The 27,535-nt window shown below is 41.1% G+C and overlaps 1 protein-coding gene and 1 non-coding gene across 31 annotated transcripts; one reads left to right on the top strand and one right to left on the bottom strand.

The window, feature by feature from the left end:
* Positions 1-187: 187 nt before the first annotated feature.
* LOC121108095 lies at positions 188-27,273 on the bottom strand. Of its 30 annotated transcripts, XR_006932021.1 has the most exons (11): positions 20,092-20,191; positions 19,945-19,985; positions 19,630-19,771; positions 18,990-19,229; positions 18,739-18,846; positions 18,315-18,460; positions 18,027-18,139; positions 17,726-17,881; positions 17,305-17,505; positions 16,839-17,072; positions 15,746-16,239 (listed from the first exon to the last, which is right to left on the bottom strand). XR_006932021.1 is itself a non-coding variant. In XM_040654929.2 (7 exons), exons 3-6 carry the CDS (start codon positions 19,221-19,223, stop codon positions 16,989-16,991), a joined length of 582 nt encoding a protein of 193 aa, XP_040510863.1. In that variant the 5' UTR covers positions 19,224-19,229; positions 19,630-19,771; positions 19,945-20,191; the 3' UTR covers positions 15,746-16,239; positions 16,982-16,988. The 30 variants fall into 30 exon arrangements, 2 of the variants coding, with proteins under 2 accessions (XP_040510863.1, XP_040510856.1); XR_005842426.2 differs by lacking the exons at positions 15,746-16,239; positions 18,990-19,229 and adding exons at positions 1,072-1,347; positions 12,321-12,403 and having other exon boundaries at positions 16,982-17,635; positions 19,945-20,191; XR_005842429.2 differs by lacking the exons at positions 15,746-16,239; positions 17,305-17,505; positions 18,990-19,229 and adding exons at positions 1,072-1,347; positions 12,321-12,403 and having other exon boundaries at positions 16,982-17,072; positions 19,945-20,191.
* Positions 18,811-18,867, top strand: MIR7448 (microRNA 7448). Its single transcript, NR_105616.1, has one exon. It is a non-coding gene; the product is annotated as a microRNA 7448 (primary transcript).
* Positions 27,274-27,535: the final 262 nt, after the last annotated feature.

The following is a 27,535-nucleotide window of genomic DNA, read 5'->3' as shown; positions in this document are numbered from 1 at the left end:
CAGAAGGACCCACTAACCATGAGTACCACTCATGTCCAAAATCCTTCTGTCTTGCTGCAATGCCCAAATGCTTCAGAGAAGTACTTCAACTACTGGCAGATAAAAAATAGATGCTTTCCTAATTTTGCTTCTCTTGGTTAATTTAGAGGGAATATATATATATATATATATATATATCTCTTTTTCAGTAAAGCCTTTGACCAGAATTCCAGTCATTCCAGACAAACTCAATATTAAAACCAGAGTTGTTCTCTGTGCTGATGGACATTAAAACACAGTAAGTAAGACTCCTCTCGTAACAGAGTATTCAACATTTCGTGCCCATCGACTGGATTTATATAGGACTCTGATCCACTTGAGGATCACTTAATGGCAAACTTTAAAGAAATATGATCATAAAGCTTAACTGCTAGATGTAGAACTATATTTAAGACAAAATAATTGTTGTAAAAATTATAATTTTAATAGATATTTGTCTATTTAGATATTTAGATAGTGATTTAATCTTTTAATTCTTTTTTTGTTGATTTTGTTGTTGCTGTTTATTTTATTTTATTTTCCAGACTCCAATAGTTGCTTTGTTGGATATAAATCCATTATTTTTTCCCTAGATTGACAGCCAGCCTTCCAAATATACTTCCTAAAATGAAGTTACGAGACCTGTTTGTTTGTTTTACTAGCAGGGAGAATTTGAATCTTTATTCTCTTTAAGGTTTTTAAAGAAATGTGATTAAAATGGTAACAAAAGCAAGAATACATCCAACTTTCACGAACACATTAATAAACTTCTGATCCCTTTCCTTGTAAAAATATGTACAAAGTACTTGGCAAGACTCTTTATGGTGACCTGGAATATAGACTTGTTTCTGAGAATGTTGTAGTGCTTGTCCTGGTTTTAGCTGGGACAGAGTTGATTTTCTTCATCGCGTCTGGTATAGTGCTGTGTTCTGGCTTTAGGAGAAAAACAATGTTTTCATGGAACCTTAGAATCATAGAATCAGAATGGCCTGGGTTAAAAAGAACCTCAAAGATCATCTAGTTTCAACCCCCCTGCTATGTGCCCAGAGCCACATCCAGCCTGCCCGTTGAATGTCTCTGGGGATGGGGCATCCACAACCTTGGGCAACCCGTTCCAGTGTCTCACCACCCTCTGAGTGAAAAACTTCTTCCTAATATCCATCAGTATTCTCTCCAACACCCCACTGGGAATGGAAGTGAGTGAATGAATGGCGGTGTGGTGCTGAGCTGATTACCAGGTTAAACCACAACAGTTCTGTAATGCCAGGTTTCTTCTGTATACTGCCAATACAGAGAGGTGCTTAGGCACTTTCAGAGGTTTATCTTTCACTGAAAAAAAAAAAAAAAAACAAAAAAAACCAACAGAATTTAGCCCTTCAAAACTGATGTTTAAACAAATTGACACTGGAATAAATGTAGGTAGATGTTAATACACATCTGTACTTATTTTCAATATGCAATATACTTCAGAGGTGCTATCAAAATATACAGTCTTTCAGCTTAGAGCTGATTAATGTGAAAGTACTCATGTTTTCTCAGTTATCCTTTATCTTCTCACTTGCTTTATATCACTCCATAAATATTTGCTTTACCCGACTGTCAGTATGTGGCCTCTTTGTGCTGCAGAAAGGCATGAGGAAACATTCCTGGAAGTTTAAAAATCTTCTTCTGTACATGGATGCAAAAATCTGAAGTGATGGAAATAGTAACATGTCCTACCATGACTAATTAGCATTGTAAATTACACTATTTGATCCTCCCTTGTCCTGCAATCTACAGCAAATTAGCTTATGTTTATACTTAAGCCCATAATTTGTTTTCTCTGCCACCGTTACCATTTGCCATGGGACTTCAGACCTCTGGTGCTTCACTGTAAATATTTGACCTCTCATTCTCCTGTTTGTCTGCTTTCTCCTGCTGAGACCCTTCCTTTTCTTAATGCAGTCAGCTGGGGAGACACGAGGCCTGCACTGGCCTGCACAGCACTGGGCAGCATAGTCCTGCAGTAGGCTGCAGCCTGTCTAGGGATGCCTCAGGCCACACTGAGCAGAGGGAAAATGCCTCAGCCTCACTGGGGAGGACAACAGTCCCTCTGCAGTCTCACTGGGCAAAAGAATGGTAAACAGGACAGATGTCGTCACACCTTGCCTGGCTGGCATTAAAAGTTCACAGCAAAATCTGCTCGCGACACTGGCTGTCAACATTTGTTCTTCCCAGATGGCATAGGTAAAATGCTTTCAACCTTTGAAGGATATTAAGAATATTTCATTTCTCTCATGTATACTGAATTGCAGAATGTTTTGACCTTTAAAAATAAGATGAGAAAAACAATAGGCCAATAACCTAGAGGACTCCTGCAATACATATGCATATTTGTTCTGCTTTAGTTAATGAAACAGTTGGAAAAAGAATGCTGGTAAAGATTCAGACAGTTTGTTACCAGCTGGAGACATCAGATCAATTTCATGAAGAATATCACCTGCAGTAGATAACTTAAACAAAGCTACAATACTGTACATCCATTTGAAATGGAATTTTCATTACTACAGCACATTGGTTAGGTCATAGATCTGGTAGATAAAGCACAGTCAAACAAATTAATTCTAACTATTATGCAGAGCAAAAAAAAATTAAATTAAAATTAATTTATTAATATATATTTTTTAATTTTTAACTAATTAATTAAAACAGAAAAACCCTCAAGAACAAAGAAAAAATGAAAGATTTCTGTATTTTCATAGTATTTATCACGTAGCAGCAGAACTGTAGCTGAACAAGTCTTTAAGTACTCAGGATCCATTTAGTCCTCAGAGGGTTCTCTCTCACCTCTGTATTGCCAGGGCATAGCAAGAAGCACTTGACAACAGCTGACAACCGAGCTTCTCTGACAAGCGCCTAAAGGGTAAGACAGGTAGTCACTAAAATTAGGGCACTGTTTGTATGGCTGTGGTTTCACAGTTCTGTTCCAAAGATGACATCTGGCACTCTTTTTTTTTTTTTTTTTCTATTTTGTGGTATATCACCATCTCCTTCCAGACTGTCCAACTGATGTGAAAGCCTCTTATTTTTTTCCATTACAATGCATCTGTGATTTGTCTTGAAACTAATGAGCCCTGTCTCCTTATCATATCATGCTTTCTCTGCTTCCCTCAGTAAAAAAAATGTTGTCTGTGTTTCCTCTTGTTTCTGCAAGTTGATTCTCTTCAGTAAGACTTGTTTTCTCTAGTCAGCATGCAGGCATTAATTATATGATCAAATTGATCGTCCTAACTGGCCACTTGGATTCCTTGCCTGTTTTCACAGATTCTCTTTATTTACCCAGGCTAGCCACTGATGTGGATGTTCCTGGAAGAAGATATTTGGGTTCTTTACTCTAATTTTTTTACCAGCTATTCATTACTGCTGCCATGTGGGAGCCATTTTATAATGACCCAGATGAAGAAGAGAATGTTGCCATATAAACCATACAGCCAAGTGAATTGACCCTCATTTTGTTACCTGAAGAGAGCAAGATGAATGCTCATACTCTAGACATACTGTATTTGACTGTGATTCCACCACAGGGAGTAAAGTGAGCTCTTAGACATTTTAACATAGGCATCATGCTAGCAGTGTTTTCATGATCTCCATACTTCTATCTAGGTTTTATGTGAAATTTAGTTGTTAGGTTGTGTGCAAGCAGGCATACACTTTCTTCTTCATATAAAATGGGGATATTGAGAACTGCAAATAGAAAGTTATATTGAAAACAAATGTTCTATTATAGCATTCAGCAATAGCTTGCCTATAGCACATGCCACAATTTTCATACAAGTAAGACTTCAGAAACAATTGATTTAATAGTAATAATCATAATATTGGATTATGGTCACTCAACAAAAGAAAGGTGCCTAAATGTTTCTACTAAATGTAGAGATCTTTTGCTTAATAACAGAAAGTGCAGATACAGACAAATTTCATTTTTATGTAACTAGAAAAATCTGTAGACAAGAACAGTAAGAACTTTGGAAGATTAGAAATTCATTGCAAATCCTGAATCTGAATGAAAAACATATTAGTATGTAGCTCTCATGACTTTATGAATGTGACTACAAGAATTTGCATCAAGAAGATGTCTATAAACAAATTTAATGTTTCTACTTTTATCTGTATTCATACTGCAAGTTCCACTTTATTATCAAATCAAGGGATCTATAATAAAAACCATGAGGCTTAATTGATCCCTTTCACTGATAATAAGCTGTCAAACTGCCTTTGATAAGAAATGAAAGGAATTTTGTGATTTTCATTTTGTTGCAAAATATTTTAAAATATAAAAGAGAATACACAAAATGCATTTTCCAGTGTTTCAAAGTCATGCATAAGTAAGTCATTTGCATCAGGCAACAGATAAAAGTTGCTGAGTAGGCTTAGTGAGCATATAATCATCAACTTTCTGGGCTTCACTCTTGTATGAGATTACACTCAACATGAAAAACAAAAGCCACAAGGAAAAAGCATTTGACCATAAGACCTGAATACCTGAATATTCTTTTATTTTATTTTATTTTTTTTTTAATGCCAGCTGAGGAAATTCTGGGTATCAGTATTCTGGAAGCACTTTTGCAGTTGTATTTGACCTGATCTGACCTAATAGCACAAGAGCTCTCTGTCCCCCTGTGCAGGAAAACAAGCAGAGGAAGCAGGAAATTGACATGTCTGAGGAAGGACCTGCTGTTCAAACTGAAGGACAAGAAGTACGCGTACAGACATCAGAAACAAGGATTTGTGGTCTTGGAAGAATATAGAGATGCTGTCTGGACATGCAGGGCTGGAATCAGGAAAGACAAGGCACAGGTGAAACTGTACTTGGCGAAGAATGTAAAAAATAGCAAGGGATTGTACAGATACATTAGTTGGAAGAGACAGAGCAAAGGGAATGCCCTCTGATAAACAAGAAGGGAAAACTGGCTGCAACAGATATGGAGAATACTGAGGTAACTCAATTAGCTCTTTACCTCAGTCTTCACTGGCAGCCAGGATTCTCATGTCTCTCATATCCCTGAACCTCACATTCCTGAAATTCTAGGTGAGAGCTATGGGAGTAAAATCCCTCTCACTGTAAGAGAAAAGCATGTCTGAGACTGTCTCAATGAGTCTGAATGTGTGCAACTCTATGGGGCCTAGAAACATGCATTCCAAGGTCCTGAAGGAGCTGACTAAGATGGTTCCCAAGCCACTCTCCATTGCATTTGAAAAGTCTTGGCTGTTGGGCAAAATCCCCCATGACTGGAAAAAGGGAAACCTAACTCCCATTTTTAAGGAATTCGTAAGGAACTTCCTAGGAACTACGGGCAAGTGAGCCTTATTTCTGTGCCTGAGAAGATCATGGAACAGATCCTCCTGGAAAATATGTTAAGGCACATGCAAAATGACAAGCCAAGATTGCCACCATGGCTTTACCAAGAGCATTTCATACCGCACTAGTCTGGTGGCCTTCTATGATATAGTAACAGCACTGATGTTATGGAAGTATACATACAGAGGAATAGCCAGCAGGGAGGGGGAGGTGCTTGGGTCTCTACTCTGCACTTGTGAGGCTCCATCTACAGTACTGCATCCAGGTCTGGGTCCCCCATCTCAGGAAAGATGTGGAGCTGTTGGAGTGGGTTCAGAGGAGGGCCATGAAGATAATCAGAAGGCTGGAGCACTCCTATGAAGATAGGCTTAGGGAGCTGGGCTTGTTCATCCTGGAGAAGAGAAGGTTCTGGAGAGACCTCACAGAGGCCTTCCAGTATTTAAAGGGAGCTTATATACAGGAGGGAAATTAGCTTTTTGTGTTGTCTAATAGTAGTAGAACAAGGGAGAATGGCTTTAAGCTAAAATAGGGGAGATTTAGATCAGATGTCTGGGAGACATTTTTCACTGTGAGGGCAGTGAGACACTGGAGCATGTTGCCCAGAGAGTCTGTGGATGTCCTTACCCTGGAGGTGTTCAAACGAGGTTGGATAGACTTCTGGGCTGATCTAGTGCCTGACTTAATGGCTGATAACCCTGCCCAAGGTAGGGTTTTGGAACTACATGATTTCTAAGGTCTCTTCCAACCAAATTCTATTCATTTCCTCCATCAATATAGGATTTTCTCAAATAGTTGTTTCTAACTTCATGGCTGCATTTTAATCAACCTCTTAATTAAGAGGAGATTAAATGGGCATGCAGTTTCATATTCAAATATTGTTGAATTATTTCCATCTGTGAATCTTATTCCAAGACTGAACACGAGCCATGTATCAGGAAAGTTAGGACAATGAACATCTTCAATCTTGCAGTAAACTAAGTTTTTTACAGTCATGCTTCAAATTTCACACAGAAGAGAATTCCGTATCACATGAGGGTGGTTTTGCTGAAAGCAGGGTAAAGCACTAAAATGTCAAAATGCCTTTTGTGGCACAGCTGCAGTTCCATCACGGAAAAGAAAGACAGTATTTTCACAGAGCAGCTGTGACTAAAATGGAAAACATCAATAATGGACAGGATTTATGAACACATCAGTTGTTACATAAAATTAATAACAAGATATGGGTATTCTTGCTCACAATTCCAGCAGCTGTCATGCTAGTTTTAACCTTTTCCCCAGAAAGTTATTTCTGGACACTCTGAAATTAGCAAAGTAAAAATACAAATCAAGAAACAAAATCTTTTAAAGCTTTTCTGAAGACTCAGAAAAGTCTTTAGAAAAGCTGCATATCAATTTTCTGTGTCTTAGCATATGATAGAAGTGAAGTTTAACCATCATGCTGCACTGCTGCAGACCTGAACACTGGACTCATCCTGGTCCTTGACTGCACTCACAGCTCATATGGATGATACTGAATAATTACAAGAGCAGATCCATAGTAATGAGCAGCAGCATCCCTTTCTAACCAAGTCTGCATCAGCCCACCAGTATATGCCAAAGACTCCTGAGGCTTATTCTTATTTATATGGTCTACCATTTGTATGGTAACCTAAAGAACGAAAGATCACTGGAGTTCATAACCTCAGTTCCTTCAGTACATGTTGCAGCTGGGAAAAGTGACATCAAATTTTTCCCAGCAGAAATTTTCTTAGATCTATTACATAAGGCTGATACTTCCATTGCCAAGACTGTGAAGTAATAGACTGCTTCAAACTAGCAGAACTGCAAAAAGATTAACTGGAACACAGCTAAGAATTGCAATAAACTGATTTTTCACTTAGGCTTTTGAGGTTGAAAAAAAGAATAACAAACTTTGAACAAGTTTTATTTTTAAAAAACATCTTACTCAGTACTCTCTTTGGTGGTCCACCCACTAACATTTCTTATTGACAGCAGCAACTGAAAAGCAGAAAGTGGTACAACACATAGTGTTTGCTGCAGTGTATCATTTATTCCCATCACAACCTGGTGGCTGCTGGCCACAGCTCTAGGCATCCAGGGTAATGCCTGTTAAAGTTATCTCCTATGACAAAACGCATGCAGACACTGCAGAATGAGCAGCCTTTTTGCAGACTTGCTGCACCATGTGTGCTTCATTAATAATTATTATTCATGTTCTAATTGTTATTATTTTACAATGCCCAAGAGGAATGTAGGTTTTTTGTCATCTGTTAAAGATACAATTAGAAGAACTAGCCTCAAAGGAGCAGCTAAAGCAGATGGTATATTAGCAGTTAAATATATAAAACTCTTCTTGCAAGTCTCAGCAGTGAGAAAAACAGATCTCTTTTTTCTTTTCTTTTCAAGGAAACAATTTATTTCATGATAAGTTTGCAGTATTAGAGAGGCACATTTGGCTCTCAAGAATTTCCACATTGAGAATAAAAACTCTTAAATCTAACATTATTTTGACTTAGTCAAAATCATTTATTCATATGCTCTTGGCACAATGAAATCTCTTCTAGTTTCTAAAGCAAATAATATGTGCCATGTGTCCAGCTTCTCTCTTCTGCCTGTCACATTTCCAGTTAGCCTTGGTAGCCAGGTTAGTGGAGAAACAGTGGTTTAATGTAACACAGGCGGTGACCTGCAAGATGACCTATGCAGATCAGATGAAGAATATCAATTTCGGGGTTGACTGGGGGTGGACATAGGTCCACTACTGCTAATAAATGCTAGAAATTCTTACAATCATGCCCCTCATAGCAGAGCAGTAACTTTCTGAAGCACCAGGAGCTGATCTGAACTGCAGGTGAGAGTGCAAGTGTTCACATGCCAGAATAAGAAAAAAAAAGTTTACTAAAAGGGCAAATAGTGAAGTTATCAGGGAGCTAGGATTACTTGTTTAAATGACATTTGGAACTGGGAAGCAGCTGGACTTAAATAAGCAAATACTACTTCAAAATGAGTATGATATGGTGATGTACAGGAGTTAAAGGATTTGAAGTCCAAAAAGATATTGAGGAGTTTTCTATTTTTCTGCTGATAAAATGTGCAACCTTTGAACATTCAGTTGAAGTTACATTACTGTTCACAAGGATGAAAGAAAATTGTCCCCAGAATGTATTTGCTCTATAGGGTACTTTGAAAACAATTAAGCCCTCCATCCATGGGCCAGATTCTGCCAGTGAATGTATTAGAAAGCTTTGTGACACTTAGGTTTCCTACGTATTTTAAGACTCTGCAAAGATGTATAGTACAGTGATATTTTTTCTAAGGACACATTATTATAGCTATGTTTGCATGATCTCCTTCTTGTCCCTCCAATGAGCTCACTAGACTGGTGGAAACACATGTGTTTCAGAGATTTTAGAAAAAAAAAAAAACAAGATTAATGAGTTCTGCATTGCTTTCCAGACACATTAAAGATCTACTTAAAAATTAAAAATAATCAAAATGTAAAAAGAAATAGCTTGTTTCAGAAGAATAAATCAGTTTTGTCATTTCCAAGCAACTATTTGTTCCTGGCAATGGTAGGAATATGGTCTATGTTTAAGAGGAGAAACTGTTACTAGTGAAGCAGTTAGATTACTAATTGCCAAAAAAGCCCCAAAAAACTAAACCAAATCAAAACTCTCAAAAAACCAAACCAAACCAAACCAAACAAAAAAAACACCAAAATACACTGCTTTCTTTCTTTCTTCAAAGGAGCCAGAAGCACTATTAGCTGTGCAAAAACATAATTAGGCTGCTAAACTCCTTATTTTATGTAGAAATGTGAATAGGAGTTTGGGTGATTACATGTTCCAAGGTCCAGTACTCTCTTTCATAAATTCTTTGACACCATTTGAAAATTGGCATATATTCTCTCCATATTATTTCTTTGCAAGAGCCATTTCATTACGTCTCTGCTGTACACAGGTTACGGTTTAGCTCATGTTCTGCCCTGGTGTTTGTACCTCTGTTGGGTTGTCTTCAGTCTCCTCTTTGGTAAAGAATCTTCTATGTTTTCAGTGTCTTAAGGATAGTGATAGGAATTATTTGGGCAATATGTTATTAATACATGATAAAGTAAAAATAAAAGTAACCTAATTTCCAGCAAAATGGGTAGTCAAAGTTTGATTCTGGCTTGTCTCAGGCACACAGCTCTTGGGGAGCTATCTCCTTGCCTGGATGCTCTCAAAATGATCATGCTAGCGTTACATTTTATGGGATCTCATATGCTGTAAATCTCTGGAGTTTGAGCACTGCTTCTAGCTCTGGGCTCTAAGATATGTCTTCCCAAATGCACAGTGCACATCTGGCATCCTTGTGTGAACTCAGGATCCCATAGCTCAGTGCCTGGGCCCAGAAATTGGTGCAGGCTGCCTTGATGTGGAAAGGAAAACCATAGATCACAGCATCAAGAGTAATATCTGTACAACGTATTTTCATAATGTGTCAGTTTAATAGTGTTATTGTGCATAGAAATGGTGCATAGAAAGATTTCCCAAATTACCACAGTCATAGGAAAACAACATTTGACAGCTTGATTGCCATACATGATTATAGCTTAGAGCAAAGTTTGGGACTTGGAACCACACTCTAAATATATTAAAAGTGAAACTTACATTTGTAATGAACTTAATTTAAAGACTGTGAGATCTGTTGCAGAGTTATACATTTTCTCAATGAATGGATTTTGATCATGAATGCAATAAAATATTTATTTATCCCAGTACAAGCCAGTTCCCCTCTATTGCTAGTACAGAAGAGAGCACTGAATAGCTAAATATGTTTGTACGTTGAAAAGGATCAGTAAAGATATGTAAATCCTCCATGAGCCAGAGACTTTTGCTCAGGAGCACTGAAGAAAACATCTTCCCCTATTGCACAGAAGATAGAGGGAAAGTGGCTTCCTCCTCAGGATTTCAGTTTCCCACATCTTGAGAGAAATCTCTGTTCATTAGATGAACCAAAATCTATACGAACCAAACCTATTTCTGTCTCCTGCTGTTTTCACACTGGCTTTGGAGAGAGACTCAGAGAGGGTCTGATTCCATAAAGAGGAATTATCTTTGAAAGGGCTAACCAGAACTGTCCAGAACAACAGTACTAAGAACTAAGCAGGATGGATTATCAGAGATCCTGTGCTTGGATCACTGCATGTTTAGGCAGAGTAGTCATGCCCACTGTACTTATCAGCCTGCACATTAAAGACATGTAAACATAAAATCAAGCAAGGATTTTAAGATTAGATCATAATTTCCACAGTTGATGCTAAAATGTTTGCTTGATTTCAGAATAAGCAAGAACTTCTACAGCTTCTTGGTAAAGCTTTCCCTATGTACAGAATTTTTTTTTTTTTTCCAGGACTTTGAGACTGAGACCTCAGTCTGATTTTAGATGTCTATATTTAGTCTGTTCTTCTGGATTTTGCTTACAGTTATTGGAAGCACAGTCACTTTAAGACAACTATTCGTTTTTAACTGAGACTCAGTGGATGCATACTGTCTATTCCTGAAAAGGACCGAGTCAAGCATTTGTTTATCATGAATCTCTTAGAGACATCACTTTCCTGAATTCTATGAAGCAGAAGACTTTTATGGTATAATGCCATTAAGGGATTATAGTTTTAATCAGTGTTAATGTAAAACTAAAAATGCTTTCAGTCCTTTCATAATCTGTAGTTGTTCCCCAGAGATATTTCTGATAATGTTGCTGATCTATACAGACTATTTAAATGCAAAATATGCACTAATCTTCTACAAGAAGTGCTACATATGCTATCTAAAACTAAAAAAAAAAAAAAAAAAAAAAAACCTCTCTGAAAAAAAGCTGCCTGGATTAAAGATGAACATTTTTTCAATAAGATCTGAGTCATTACAAAGGCAGAGGCTCATACTGTGTTTGCAGCTAATTGAAAGGATCATGTGTTTTTGTTAGCAATTCAATTTAGTGTAAATAAATTCTTGATTTTAAGCAATTATTATAGTTCTGTGGTAATGCATCAGGATTTTCATTAAAAAAAACACACACACACAAACAAAAATAAATAAGGAGCAAAGTGTCCATGATCATTCTTTTGAAGGTACTTACGTATGTACCATTACAACATTAAATTCTGAACAACTGACAACGTGATGCCACAGCCTCAGAAACCTCAAAGATGTACAGCATGGAAAAGGTTGAACGAAGGGATACCCTGCAGATGGCATCTCTGGCCAGGACTGTCTAACCTGACACCTGAGAAAGTGTTTGGGAATAGTTTGGTTGGCACTTGAAATATGGGAGACACCAAGGAGTCAGGCTGAGAAATACAAACCATCATGAGGTCAGACTTCTTCAATTCTGATCATGTCTACAAAGGCCATGGATTTACAGCAAATAAGGTAATAAACAAAGAACCAAATTCTTCACCTGGTTCATAGTAAATAAACACCAAACTGCTGTGAGTGCCAAATCTGTGCTTGAGTGCTCCTAAATTTTGATCTCTCTAAAACGAGGGAGATGAGGAACTTGCAGTTTTGAGGTGTGTTAGAAATGTTGCTTTTGGGCCAGTAATAAGGTACCCAATTTCTTACTATATTGTTTGCAATTAAACATGAATATAACAGTGACTGATCATCTACCTGTGCTCCTCATACACTTCTTTTCAGACAAAATCTGCTAAGTTATTCAGAATATACTTCTTAAATTGCCTAAATTAAATTAGCTCATTTTCCCTCACCCCTGAGGATCTCTAACACTTTTAATTCAAAACAAGATTAGACATACTAAAGATTCCATCCAAACTTTCCAACTTGTTTTGCCTGTGCAAAGGAGTACTGCCAGTAAACTGGCAAGAAAGCATGTCCAACAGCTGAGGAACAGCTGGCAGGGGTGACACTCTCAATGAAAAAGGCTGTTTTCAGAATGCATCTGTCTGTACCAACATTTCACTTACCATTGCATCCTAGAAGAGTAGTAGAAAGGCTGTATTTATATCATCTCTCAGCCGATCCAGGAAGAGATTTTAATCTCTGCATTCTGCAATGATATTTCAAAATAAAAATGAGAAAATTCTTAATATAACATTTCTATATTGTCTATATTTCATTGTATAAATTGTATAAATTCATTGTATAATAAAATAACACAAAAGGTAAATGTACAGTGTTGAAAAGACTATTAGAGTTTGCACATTTACCAACAAAGCAAATAGGAAAATTACTGTAACAAAATTCTTTTCAAGAAAAACATGCTAGACAAGGACTGAATTCATAGTAATTTTTAATTTTTTCAGAATTACTTATGAAATGATTATGTAATTTACATGTATTTTAGAAGTGAGATAAAATGAAGGATTTTCTTAAAAAAAATGTTTGTAATGTAATGAAAAAAGACCTGTGATTAGTGTAAGTGTAATATCAAACACAAGGGTGGAAATGGTCTTGCCTTTAATGTAACATTTTTTCCAGGTCTAACACTCCCTCTGGAAGAACATTAAAAGACAATGAGAATTCAAAGGATGCTCATGAAATTATTTTAATTCAGAGTAGCTCAGAATTTCTTTCCATAAAAGAGGAGGCTGAAAAGTGATATATGTGTTATGGGAGGGTTTTTCAAAACTACTGGTAAAGACATAAAATCCAGTTGCTGGAAGAAGAAGTTAAAGCAGTTTAAGCTTAAAATAATGTAGTGTTTCTTAGCAGTGTATGAGTAGCAGTCCAGCAAAATAGCAAACATCGAGGGAGATGATACTGCTCACCATTAGTGATGTTGAAACAAAATTTGTACTAAAAAGCAATTATTAATGCTCTTCATACTTGCATTTGCTGGAGGATATCTAGAGAAGAGAAGGAAGGGATGGAAGGGTGAGTTGTTGATGTAGTTGCTTTGCTATTAAAATCTGTGTTTTCAGCTACTAGCTCCATGGGTGTTAACAAGAACCAGATCACCTGTATAGCATTCAACATGCCAATAATACTTCAATTAAAGGTAGCAGTTGCTATTAAACCTTGTTCTCTAAAGCTTAATAATGATTACCCCCTCCAACTTTAGATGCAAAGAAGCTAGCATAAATCAGTTGACATCTTGTTTTATTTTTGTTGTTTTCTTTTTCTCTAGAGAAAGAAATAATAGCTAATGTCAAAAGTGAGATAATTAACAGCATAATCCTGTGTATTGAGTTGTTACAGATAATTTTGATTTTTGGATGCCTAGATAGTTTTAAATGATTGCTGATCACCTGATTTAGGGCTATAAATGCCAAGATGTTTCCAAACATCTTAATTTATATCATTGATCTTTGGGAGGCCATCTGGGTACACTACTTGTCCCACACATGCCCGTTGCTTGCCTCTTAAGACATGAGGTACACTGCAATCATCTATTACATTGGTGTAGCATTGCTGAGTCCACCAACTAATGAAATGACTTTGTGAACTTGTTTGTATATAATGCAAGTTTTCTAGATGAAACTGGATGATTTGTAGTGTTCAGAAAGTCCAGGTACAATAATTCTGAAATTCCAGGCTAACTGGAATCAAGGCATAAGAAAGTATATAGTTGGCTTCCTCTAAATTGTTGAAGAATAAAATTTTAAAAGTCCAAATCTTCTCTTGTCATGGATTGACATTACTGTCTTCTTCTACTTTGTTATTCCTTTGCTAGGCTTGTGCAGACCTACTGAAAAGAACAGTGGTACTCTGGATTCCATGGCACCTCCTTTGCTAGTTTCAGTTCCTGGAATTAAATAAGTTTTCAAGGTACTAAAGATCTTATAGACCTAGTATGCAAAAATTACCAACAGTATATGACTTTTGCTTTTGACTACCTGGGAACTATGAGAGAGATAATACTGGACTAAATGGATCTGGGAGGGCAATATGTACAGTCCTCTCTCACATACAAAGACTAGCATCAACAGTAATTTAGACTAACATCATTAGTAATTTAGCATGACAGTAACTTAGACTCTTCAGCTGTGATATTTGAAGAGTTTAAGCTCCTCTTCCCTGATGAGATTTGACAAGAAATTAATGGGCTGGCTGAATGGATTCTGCTAAATGGTAGTATTCATCATTCCCTTTCCTCAATATTTTTTTTCTTCTTCTCTTAAATCTCTGTGCATGCACAGTGTGATATACAGGAGCAGATAGGTCTATTTCCAGGTAAATGTCAAGTCCTGTGATGAAAGATACTGGAAAGGACAGTGATGGGTTGTATGAAAGAGACCAACCACACTTGGAAATCAATATTTGTCTTTCTCCTTTCCTAGTACCAGAGATCAGTAGCAGAAGGAGGGAAAGAGCTGCAAAGTGACCGTGCAGAACACATGCAATTACAAGCAAGAGGTAAAGATCTCTGGAGATGAGAAAATCGGTGCCAGTGTCTCTACTGAGACTAGAATTTGAGTTTATTTTTGAAAACATTACTCCTGCACTCATTGGGGTTATTATTTCACCATAGCAGTCAAGACCATGCTGCCTGACTTGGTGCTGTTTTAGGAAGTATTATATTCTTACTGCATTTCTCTCTTTAGCCTGGTAATTAGTTCACATCCTGAAAGAACATCTAAATTTTTGCACTGCATTTTGTCAGTGCTGCCTATGGCATGAGTGAGAATCTGAGAGTCTCAGTCTATTGAAACAGCCACTGCAGGCTCCCAGCTCCATGTCATCTGTTTAATCCACTACAGTGTGACAATCCCATCAGCCATGATCTAGCAAAAGAAGGCCTCTGCAATCCTGTAATAATAGGAAAATTAACAATGCCATGACCATTCCTGTTTGGACTCAGATGGCTACTTAAGCATGAAGAGGTAGTTTCCATTCATTTTAAACAAATTAATACTGTAGCACTTTTAAATTTATGTGCTGGGTGACCTCTCAGATTAATACATTTATGTATAAATGAGACAGGGTTTACTTATGAACCAGTACCTCTTGGCTGTTAAACCTGTATGAATGTAAATTACACAATTAAAAAATACACTGATCAAAACATGCAAGTACGCGTGTGTTAGCAGAAAAAAATGAAGCTGGGAAAGAATGCGGGTTGTGTTTTTTTTTCCTTTTTTCTTCTTTTTTTTTTTTTTTTATGTGAATGAAGCATATAGTAGAACCTTCCATCTGGCAAAAGCAATGCATTTAAAGGACTGTAAAAAGGTAACAGCTTAAACTTTTGTTTGAATTCCAGACCACTGAGAAGTGAAATAAGTTTCCACATGAGTTGAAGAAGAAAAATGAAGAGACACAAGAGTGGTTACTGTCACTGATTTCAATAATTGGCCCCATTTCTAATACTGTAATCTCCTCCTATGTAGAGTAGTAGATAATAAGTTACTGTATAATGCAGCTGAATTTTAGCAAAGATTTGGCAACGTAATGGAGAATTTATTTATGTATTTATTTCATTGCTACTTACATGAAGAGGTATGCATTAATCTTAACAGTACTGAAGTCAAAATGAATTATGCCATAACATTAAAGCTCTGAAGTTTCACTGTGTTACTAATTAGCAATATATTTAATTATTAACTAGCAATGGGTACATTAGTCTCTTTAAAAGAATGTATTTACAGTCTTTGATTTGGCACTACATGATGTCTTCAATCTTTGCCATTAATTACCCAAGTACATTCATACAAACACTTTTCCATTGTTGTTATTCAATAGTACTTGAAAATTATAATAGTCACATAAAAGTTCATTCTAGTAATATATTTAATGCCTTTTCACATTCATTACTTATGATGCATACTACTGCCTGGACACATTCCTGTGTGACCTAATCTAGGTGTTCCTGCTAAAGCGGGGGGATTGGACTAGAAGATCTTCTGAGGTTCCTTCCAGTTCCTGACATTCTGTGATTTTGTGATTCTGTAATTGGTATGAAGAAGAGACAGCAGCTATTAAAATGAAGACTTGGTAAAAAAAAATACTCTTTTCACTTCTTAGCCAGGATTCTGGCATCTATTTTTTAAAAAATAAATAATACAGATATTTTTAGCTCAGCTGTCCTTTCCTTGCCTTGCCTTCCTTGCCTTGCCTTCCTTTCCCTTGCCTTCCTTTTCCCTCGCCCTGCCTCTCCTCTCCTCTCCTCTCCTCTCCTCTCCTCTCCTCTCCTCTCCTCTCCTCTCCTCTCCTCTCCTCTCCTCTCCTCTCCTCTCCTCTCCTCTCCTCTCCTCTCCTCTCCTCTCCTCTCCTCTCCTCTCCTCTCCTCTCCTCTCCTCTCCTCTCCTCTCCTCTCCTCTCCTCTCCTCTCCCTTCCTCTCCCCTTTTCCCTTTTTCCCTTCTTCCTTTTCCTTTTTTCCCTTTTCCCCCTTTTCCCTTCTTCCCTTCTTCCTTTTCCCTTTTTCCCTTCTTTCCTTTTTCCCTTTTTCCCTTCTTCCCCTTTTCCCTTCTTCCCTTTCCCTTTTTCCTTTTTCCCTTTTTCCCTTCTTCCCTTTCCCTTTTTCCTTTTCCCTTCTTCCCTTTACCTTTCCCTTTCATTCTTTTTTCTTTTCATTCTTCTACCAGTTCCACCATCAAAGACAAAACTCTCTTATTCTCCTCCACATCTTGCTAGAAAAAGAGGAGTCTCAAGTTGTAACTGAGTAATTTTCACCTCAAACAGACTTACCTGGCCCTTACCTCAACTGCTCCAGGGCCAGAACCACCTTGAGGGGCACTGGGGAGACGGGGTTGCCCAAGAAATACTTCTTCAGCAAGTTCTGCAAGTCCCAGAGAGACACTGTCAAGGTGGGCAAGGGGCACGCAAGAGCTCTTCCACCCGGCCCTGAGACAGACACAACTGCCACACACTGGCCCCATCACTCCCACATTTCCCACGGAAGCACTGCAGGATGCAGCAACTCCACAGCTGGTGTACATAGCCCACTGCCCTGCCACTGCCTGCCAGCACCCAAGGTCCCCACCAGCTGGAGACGTGTGGCTGAGGAAGACCTGTATGCCTCCAGGGAAGCAAGCCTCATGGCACAGCCCAGAACTCCGCTGCAGACAGCCCTGGCTCTAGGCACTCATTATCAGGATCTCCAGCAGCGTGCCCTTCAAGGAGGGGTTAAACCAGACAGAGTCACCGACAGCTTGGAAGGCAGAGCTGAAGACAGTGATGCTCTGCACCAGTGTGAGGTTGTTCTGCCACTCCTGAGACCCAAGAGAGAAGAACATTCTTTGAACTGTGGGAAGGGCCAAGGGCTGCAAGGGGGACATGTGGAGACAACACTAAGGGAAGGGCTTGGATCTTCATCAGGACACAAAACATTCCCCAAGGGACCTTTGGAAAGAGAAGGGCCATCTCAGCATCCCCCACATGGAGGGGCTGCAGCTGGGTGATCAGACACCTTGGCATGCTTCAAGCTCTCACCCAGCAGCTGCAGCTGTAGAGCATCAGGATGCTGCCCATGATGTCTCCCTCCAGGTGGGCGAGCAGCTGTTCCTTGGAGGCACGCAGTGCTGAGCTGCCATGGGCGAGGATGAGAGCGCTGCGTGTGGCCTGAGCTCTCACACTGTCCAGCTCCATCTGGGTGGGGAGAAATGCCTTGGGACACTCATTCAATGGCCCCCAATGCTCCTCAATTCACCTGAGCTCCCAAAGCTGGAGCTGCTGTGAAAATAAGGCAGAAGAAAGCCAAGATGGAAACCCGTAACACTTCATCTTCTTGCACCTGGAAATCCTCGCATTCTGGCCTTTGCACAGCCTGGATGCAAACATGGTGAGTGTGTCCAGGACTGGGTGGAAGTTGCTCTCAGCAGCATGGCTGAGAATAGAGATCATTCCCTGCACAAAAAAACAAGGGGCAGTTGGCGCAGGCCTGAACCCACTAGTGCGGCCAACCACAGTGGCTGGGCCAGTCCTTGCCTGAGGGAAACGGCAGCAAAGGCCCAGAGATCAAAAGGCCCAGAGCAAGGCCAGGAGAAGCCCTCTGCCCCAGGGACAGAACAGGGACACTCACAGAAGCTGGAGGAGAGGAGAGCTCATCTGGGCCTCAGATGACACCTCTGCATTTGCTTCCTCCAGGTGTGGCAGCAGCTTCTCTTGGATGTGGAGGACACCCTTACAAGCTCCTAGCGCTGTCCCTAGAGCCTTGTACAGGAAAGACTGGATGGGAAGGGAAGGAATAAGCTGAGATGTGGCAGCAGCCTGACCTGCTGGCAGAGGGCCAGGTGGGAAAGACCCACACTCCCTGGGAGTCACTGAGAGCAGGTGCAGGGCTGAGCTTTAGCCAGTCCCTGGGCAGTTTGCAGGGAAAGGCCCTCTGCGCTGCACAGACTGGGGAAGCAGCATGAACAGCCTGTGTGGGCAGAGCACCAGCTGTAGCCCCAGCCCCAGTTGGACACCTGTGGCTGCACTGCTGGCTAGAGCTGAGGGGAACCCACCTTTTCTCCAGAGCTGCTGGGAGAGCTGCTCAGCCACTGGCTCAGCTCACAGCTCAGGGCCTTGGTCCAGGCCTCATCCTCCATGGTCTCCAGCAACGCCCTCAGGAACTGTTGTAGAACAGGAGAAGCCAATGTTCCTTTGCCCTTTGCCTCTTCCCACATTCCCAACTCACTGCAGCCTTTTGGGGAGAGGTGCCTGGAAGAACAGTCCCTCTCCCAGCTCCCCCCAGCATTCCCTCCATTAAAGTCACCTGCCACTCTTCTCCTAAGACCCCCATGAGCTTGGGACAAAGAGGAAGAGGCAGCGCCACAAAGGCATGTGGCCATTCAGCAGCAGCATTTGAGAGACTGTTCCTGTCCCGAAGTGGCCTGTATGGGAGCGGGGCTCCTTGAGGCAGGCAAGTACTTATCTGTACTGCACCTCCTGGCAATGCTGTACCTTTAGCAGACAGCGCTCCCACTCTGCAGAGTCGGAAAGCTCTCATATTTCCCTGCACAGCAATAGGAAGCAAAAGACCCTTACTTGGGATCAAGCCACAAAAGAAGAGCTGCTGCAAACCAGGCTTGGCCTGGGCACTCAACACTGACAAGCTGGGACCCACATCCCCTCCACAATGACTTGTCCCTCCTCACAAACTCTGTCCCCGCAGGAACACAGAACTGCTCCAAGACTGCTGTCTGAGAGGAAGTGAAGGGCCTCTCTGTGGCCTGGAATGGGCAGATCCCCAGGGGGAGAGGTCCCCGGGCCTCAGTGCTGTCTCCCTGGAATGGGAACAGCAGCAGAGCAAGCACTGGCCTGCAGGAAACACTTCCCCTCTGCCATGCTACAGAGCTGCATTTTCACTCCCCCCCTTCCCTGCCTCTGCCTCTCCCTCTCCACCAGCACTTTACCTTGGAGACACTGTAGCAGCAGGGGGATCTCAGCAGCCCACATGGCCCCCACAGCTCTGTGGATCCTGCTGTGGAGGTTTTGCATGAGCAGTAAGGCAGTGGCTTGGAGTTTGCGGTCTGCAACAGGGCTCCCTGCCACCACCTGAGTGAGAGCAAGGAGAAGGGTCACTTCTGCAGCAGGAGCAGCGGCTTCCCCCCAGGAGGGAAGCAGCTTGGCTCTGCCCTGGCGAGCAAGGAGCAGCCAACAGCTTTGCCCATGGCCATGTTGCTTCCTCCTCAGGGCTCACGGCACTGGCCTCTGGAGCATCTACTCACCAACAGGCGTGCCAGCAGTGTCTGTGGTGTCAGCAGTGGGCCTGCGAGGAGAAAGAAGTGCTGAGTAAGACTCCAAGACACTCCATGCCCTGCCACGCGCACCTCTGCTGTCCCTTCTGGGTGCTAACACAGGTCAGCAGAGCTCACTGGGGGAGTTTCTGCTCCTACCTTGAAACATGGAGTTGAGGAAATGGGGATCCAGATCTTCTATCTGCCACCCTGTCAGGTCCTCTCTCTTAGCCAGGGCTCGGACACAGCGGGAGTTGGGGCCAAAGTGTTCTGGGAAGCAAGCTGGCTGGATTGCTTACCAGAGCGTTAAACTAGATTTGATTGAGGGAGGGGATGAAGTTCCTTGTGACAGAGAAGGGCCTGGGAATGCTGTCTTTTTAGTAAACTGAGGAGAAAAATCTCCCAGTTGTCCAGTAGGATCTTGACTCCTCAGAGAAGATAATGTTGCCGTGAGCCTGGCTTAAACTTTCCTGCATCCCTCTAGAGATACCTGTACCCTAAGCTTCCCTACAGAGGAAGTGGATGAGACCTTTTCAAACATCTGGAAGTAGCTTTATGATCTCCAGCACTCGTTCTTATAGGGGACTTCAACTGTCCTGATATTTGTTGGCAAAGTAACATGGCCAGGCATAATATGTCCAGGTGGTTCCTGCAATATGCTGATGATAACTTGCTGATGCGGGTGGCGGAGGAGCTGATGTGGAGGGGTGTGTTACTTGACCTTGTTTTTACTAACAAGGAAAGGTTGGTAGGGGATGTGAAGGCTGGGGGCAGATTGGGATGCAGCAATCATGAGGTGGTGGAGTTCAAGATCCTGTGTGGAAGAATCAAAGCAATAAGTAGGAGTGCTACCCTGGGCTTCAGGAGAGCCAACTTTGACCTCTTCAAAGACCTACTTGAAGGTATCCCATGGGCTAGAGCGTTAGAAGGTAAGGGGGCCCACAAGAGCTGGTTGGCCCTTTAACTCCACTTCCTCAGAGCTTAAGATCGGTGCATCCCTAGGAGTAAGCAATTGGGGAAAGATGTCAAGAGGCCTGCGGGGATGAACAAGGAACTCATGGATAAACTAAAAGGAAAGAAGAATGTCCATGAACAGTGGAAGAAGAGCCTGTCCACCTGGGAAGAATACAGGAATGTTGTCAGTGCCTGTAGGGATGCAACGAGGAAGGCTAAGGCCTTGTTGGAATTAAACCTTGCAAAGGAGATAAAGGATAACAAGAAAGGGGTTTTTAATAGTATGTCAACAATGAAAGGAAGACTAGGGAAAATGTGGGACCCTACTAAATGAGGTGGATGCTTTGGTAACAATTAATGCTGAGAAGGCAGAGATTCTGAGTGCCTTCTTTGCTTCAATCTTTAATGCTAAGACTAGCCCTCAAAACTCCCAGACCCTGTAAGTAAGAGAGAGTCTGGGGACGGGAAGGCTTCTCCTTGGTCGAGGAGGATTGGGCCAGAGAGCATCTAGCAAAAATTAATGCACACAAATCCACAGGCCCCAATGGGATGCACCCACGTGTACTGAGAGAACTGGCAGTGGTGACTGCTGAATCTCTATCATCTTTGGAAGGTCTTGGCAAATGGGAGAAATGCCTGAAGACTGGAGGATAGCCAATGTCACTTCAGTCTTTAAAAACGGCAAGAAGGTGGATCTGGGAAACTATAGTCAGCCTCACATCCATCCCCAGAAAACAACTTGTTCTGGATACCCTTTCCAAACAATTGGAGGAGAAGGTTATTGGATGCAGTCAGTGTGGGTTCACTAAGGGTAAGTCATGCTTGACCAACCTGATAGCCTTCTATGTTGTCATCTCACTGGCTGGGTAGATGGGAGGAAAGCAGTGGATGTTGTGTGCCTTGTTGTGTGACTTCAGCAAAGCATTTGACACCATATTCCACACCATCCTTGTTATAAAACTTAGAAAGTGTGGGGATAGATGAGTGGATGGTGAGGTGGATTGACAACTGGTCAACTGGCAGAGCTCAGAAGGTCAGAGCTCACTGCATCAGTGGCACAGAGTCTGGTTGAAGACCTGTCACCATCGGTGTTCCCCAGAGGTTGGTACTGGATCCAGTCTTGCTCAACATCTTCATCAACGACCTAGATGAAGGGATACAGTCCACTCTCAGCAAGTTTGCTGAGGAAACAGAGCTGGGAGGAGTGGCTGACGCACTGGAAGGCTTTGCTACCATTCAACAAGACCTGGACAGACAGGAGAGCTGGGCAGAGAGGAACCTGATGAAATTTAACAAGAGCAAGTGTAGAGTCTTGCACGTGGGGAGGAATAACCACATGCATCAGTACAGGTTAGGGGATGACCTGCTGGAGGTAGGCTCTGCAGAGAAGGACCTGGATGTTCTGGTGAACAACAGTTTGGAAATGAGCCAGCAGTGTGCCCTTGTGGCCAAGAATGCCAATGGCATCCTGGGGTCCATAGAGTAGAACGTGGCCAGCAGGGCGAAGGAAGTGATTCTCCTCCTCTGCTCTGCCCTGGCGAGGCCACATTATACTACATTATTATAAAAAAGGAGGAGAATCAACTTTAAAAGGGTAGTCAGTGATAGGACAAGGGAGTGTGGTTTTAAGCTCAAGAAGTGGAGGTTTAGATTGCATGCCAGGGGGAAGCCGTTTACAGAAGGAGTGGTGAGGTGCTGGAACAACCTGCCCAGAAAGATTGTGGATGCTCTGTCCCTGGAGGTGTTCCACACAGGGTTGGATGGGACCCTGGGCAACCTGGTCTAGTACCAGATCTGGGGCAGGGCAGTTGGAACTTGATGATCCTTTGGGTCCCTTCCAAGCCCATTCATTCTGTGATTCTACAGTTCTATGAAAGGCTGAGTAACCTGGGTCTGTTCAGCCTGGGGAAAAGAGAACTGAGGGGGGAATACATAAATGTTTATGAATATTTTTGGGGATGCTGGTGGATGAGAAGCTAGACATGAGCCAGCAGTGTGCGCTTGCAGACCGGAAGGCCAACTATGTTCTGGGCAGCATTAAAAAAGGGGGGGGGGGGGGGGGGCAGCAGGGAGAGGAAGGTGATTGTCCCCCTCTACTCGGCTCTTGTGAGGCCCCATCTGGAGTACTATGTCCAGGCCTGGGACCCCCAGTACAGGAATGACTGGAGCTCTTGGAGCAGGTCCAGAGGAGGGCCACTAAGATGATCCGAGGGCTGGAGCACCTCTCCTATGAGGAAAGGTTGTGGGAACTAGGCTTGTTTAGTTTAGAGAAGAGAAGGCTTTGGGGAGACCTCATTGCAGCCTTCCAGTACTTGAAGGGAGCATGTAAACAGGAAAGGGAATGGCTGTTTACGAGGGTGGTTAGTGATAGGACAAGGGGGAATGGTTTTAAACTGGGACAGGGGAGGTTTAGGTTGGATATTAGGAGGAAGTTTTTTACTCAGAGGGTGGTGACGCGCTGGATCAGGTTGCCCAAGGAGGTTGTGGATGCCCCATCCCTGGATGCATTCAAGGCCAGGCTGGATGTGGCTCTGGGCAGCCTGGTCTGGTGGTTGGCAACCCTGCCCATGGAAGAGGGGTTGAAACTAGATGATCATTGTGGTCTTTTTCAACCCAGGCCATTCGGTGATTCTATGATTCATGAAATATGATGTCACAAGAGCAGTACTCTTTAAAAAGTATATTTATATTTATTATACTCATTTTTCCTCCTCGGAGAATAGTCACACTGGTGATTACAAGTGATAGGAAGCAAACGTGAACAACTTCTTCCAGATGAGATGAGCTAGTGTTGGCTTTCTAGGAAGTCTGTATCTGCAGAAATTATTATTCCTTGAACAAAAGGTTGTTTATGAATATATTTGGTAATTTTTGTTAGATATGAATTCCTTTCTAAACTTCATGTTATATACATTAAACTATCACCACAAAAGAGTAAAACTAAGCATTTTTAAAGTTTTGTTGTTGTTGTTGTTGTTGTTTTCCCCAGATATCTTATTTTTCTCTAGGAATATTGATTCTTAAAGATAAAAACAGAAGTAGAATAAAATTTCACTCATCCTTCCTGCTGTCAAGAATTTTTTTTTTCTTTCTCTGTGTCAGACTTCCCCAGCAAGTATTTCTTTGTATAGTCCTAAGAGCACAGATCAAAGTTTTCAGAGATTTATATGTCTTGAGAAGTTGGTTCAATTACGAGGATGGGCTGAGGGCTAATCTCTTTTAGTACATTGCATTATCTGTGGGAATACCTGGGCTCTGTACCATGGCTTTGTGTAGGACCCTCCTCTCCATGATACATGTTTATGCCAGCTATATCCAAGACCCCACTCACCTAAACAATATTTACATGTAGCATTATTTAACATTTTCATCTGAAGGAAAGGAGATGCTTTCAGAAGGCATCCTTCATATCACATAAGACTTAGAAAAGACTAAAAGAACATAAAATTATGTGATTTACCTTTACACTAGAATCTCGGTAACAAAACAGTAAATGTGAAAAAGCTAATATAATAAGGTAAATATTGCTGCAAAAATTAATGAGAACAGTTTTGCATGTCAAACTAATGGAATAGAATTTTAGCTAAAAAGCTGCATGTTCTGCATTTCCAGATTTCAAACATAATGCATGTTTCACGATAGTCACAATTAAATACCTACATTTAATAGTTAAAACTAAACTTTATAAAATAGAACAAAATGATTAAGGAGACTGCCCTTAGAAACTTAGATCCAGAACAGTAGTATCAAGTAACACTTCATTTTCAGTCCTGTTAGTCCAGAATATTCTAAGGGAAAGACTTAATGTTTGTCAAATAAATCTTGGACTTACTTTTGATGGGAAAACTCTCATTGATTTGAGAAGGCAGAGAATTAGATGCATTAGGAAGGAAAATAAGTAATTTTTCTGACTGAAAAATAGTTGCCACTAGGAAAGTTATTGCCCACAATAATTATCTATTTTTGTTATATTACACCGTTTAGTAAAAGTTGAAACTGACACCCACTATTTTCAATAAGAATGGATTTGAGAAGATGAATTAGATCCCAGACAGATGAGGTACGTGAACTTGTCCTAACTATGGGTGGTGCAGTAATTAAAATTCAGGAAAAATACACCCTCTGACAGTTCATAAGACAAAACAGTATGTGGAAAATGTCCTGTCACTTCTAATTGCTACAGTTGTTTGTATTTCTCTGTTATATTGGTACATGAGCTCTGCACAAACCAGCAGGAGGAAATAATCTGTGGAAAGATGCACTTCCTACATTACACGTATCCTTCTATTTGATTGATGCCTCCAGTATTTAACTAAAAGCTGTAACTTAAGTAAGAGGCATAGCAAATGTAACAGTAGAAATTCTATACATAATGATAGTGTTAGATTTATTGAATTGAGCTTACAACTTCACTTAGAAGTGTCATGCTGCCTGAGTGGGATTATGTTGTATTGTCTATCAAGATAATTTTTACATATACATTACTGAGCAGTTCCAGATGTGGAATCTGAACTAGAGCTACTGGTGCTGGAACCTTCTTGTTTTGTCTTACATTACATAGAGAAACAAGCTTCAGTACATGGATGAATGATCTTACAGTATAGCAGGAGAAACATACTACACTGATTTTCTGTTCTTTCATTCACATTTTCTGTCATACAACATGTTAATATGAAATTTGCTTTTTTTTTTTTTTCTTTTTTTTTTTTTCTCCATGATAACTTGAGAGAAACCAGGTAGCTCTCAGCTGGGCATCTTTTCACCTTGAGCTGATTTTAGATCAGGAACGTTCAGGGCAGCACATTGTGTCATAGCTGTACGCTTCCTTGCAAATTTCTAACACCATCAAGATTTCAACAAGAGCAACTGGATTTACTCAAAACCAACTGAAATCATAGTCTAACTATTTTCTGCAAAACTGATTTCTGCTTTTCAATAGACTCTGTGTGGTTTGTTCTAGCTATGGCCCTGCAAACATTAGTTCATGTAATTAACATTATGTGCTTTAGTAGATACATATCTATCAAGGGAAATGCAGATTATTTAGATAATTATTGAGTGCTTGTTGCATAAATATTCATCAGTACTTAAGGGCTACTGGGAAATCCAAACAGGATCTATGTACCTTAGTCCAGTCTAGCTATGCCAGGTCAGTTTGTGGATGAGATGACTCCTAAGTAACTACAGTGTCTTTGGTATTATATAGTGAATCATAAGAAAATTGCAGAATCATAGAATCATAGAATGACTTGAGTGGGAAGGGACACTTAAGATCATCCAGTTCCGACCCCCCTGCTATAGGCAAGGACCCGTCCCACTAGACCAGGTTGTTCAAAGCCCCATCCAGCCTGGCCTTGATCATCTCCAGGCAGGGGGCGTGCACAACCTCTCTAGGCAACCTGTTCCATTGTCTCATCACCCTCACAGTAAATAATTTCTTCCCAATATCTAGTCTAAATCTGCCCTCTTCCAGTTTAAAGCCATTTCCCCTCATCCTGTCACTACATGCCCTTATAAAAAGTTCCTCCTCAGCTTTCCTGTAGGCCCCCTTCAGATACTGGAAGGCCGCTGTGAAGTCCCCCTGGAGCCTTCCCTTCTCCAGGCTGAGAAGCCTGTCCTCATAGAGGAGGTGCTCCAACCCTGTGATCTTCTTCTTGGCCCTCCTCTAAACCTGCTCCAACAGCTCGATATCCTTCTTGTGTTGGGGGCCCCAGAACTGGACACAGTATTCCAGGTGGGGTCTCACAAGAGCAGAATAGAGGGGCAGAATCATCTCCCTCAGCCTACTGGTCATGCTTCTCTTGATGGAACCCAGGGTGTGATTGGCCTTCTGGGCTGCAAGCACACATTGCTGGCTCGTGATGAGTCTTTAATCAACTGACACTACCAAATCCTTCTCCTCAGGGCTGCTCTCACACCATTCTCTGCCCAAACTATATTTGCGCTTGACCCAGATGCAGAACCTTGCACTTGGCTTTGTTGAATATCATGATGTTGGCATGGGCCCACCTCTTAAGTCTGTCCAGGTCCCTCTAACATGTCAGCTGTCCCACTCAGCTTGGTGTAATCTGCAAACTTGTTGAGGGTGCACTCAATCCCACTGTTTATATTACCTAATAAGATGTTAAACAGTATTGGTCCCAGCATCAATCCCCGAGGAACGCCACTTGTCACTGTTCTCCACATGGATGTTGAGCTGTTGACTGAAACTCTCTAAATGCGACCATCCAGCCAATTCCTTATCCAGTGAGTGGTCCATCCATCAAATCCATTTTTCTTCAATTGGTTGACCAGGATGTCATGTGGGACAGTATCAAATGCTCTGCACAAATGCAGGTAGATGACATCAATTATTTTTCCTTTATCCACTGAAATAAAAAATCACAGAATAGATATTTTAAAAAATAATAATCTACTCCTTGAGTTTAGCAACCAGAGTTAGGAATTGAAGATGTGGTCTAGGCTTTATTTTTCCCATATTAATTATTTATTTTTTAACATAGTTATACGCTATTATTCTATCTTAACTTTCACTCTAGTACCACTATTATGACTATTACTCTTTAACACAGAAATTTTGTATCTCTTCAGATGCCACAGAATAGCACATGGAGGTGCAATTTTAGTC

The sequence above is a fragment of the Gallus gallus genome, chromosome 1, assembly GCF_016699485.2.
Source record: "Gallus gallus isolate bGalGal1 chromosome 1, bGalGal1.mat.broiler.GRCg7b, whole genome shotgun sequence".
Taxonomy (NCBI): domain Eukaryota; kingdom Metazoa; phylum Chordata; class Aves; order Galliformes; family Phasianidae; genus Gallus; species Gallus gallus.
The sequence above is the reverse complement of the archived record's forward strand: the minus strand, read 5'-3'. Positions and strand labels throughout refer to the sequence as shown.

What these genes read in the sequence shown, in the direction of transcription:
- LOC121108095 (XM_040654922.2), bottom strand. Translation starts at nt 19,223, where the DNA reads ATGAGAGCTTTCCGACTCTGCAGAGTGGGAGCGCTGTCTGCTAAAGGT. An exon ending in CCAGCAGCTCTGGAGAAAAG is followed by an intron (nt 17,882 to 18,738) that starts GTGGGTTCCCCT and finishes CTCCCCACCCAG; the next exon opens with ATGGAGCTGGACAGTGTGAG. An exon ending in TCTACAGCTGCAGCTGCTGG is followed by an intron (nt 17,073 to 17,725) that starts GTGAGAGCTTGA and finishes TGGGACTTGCAG; the next exon opens with AACTTGCTGAAGAAGTATTT.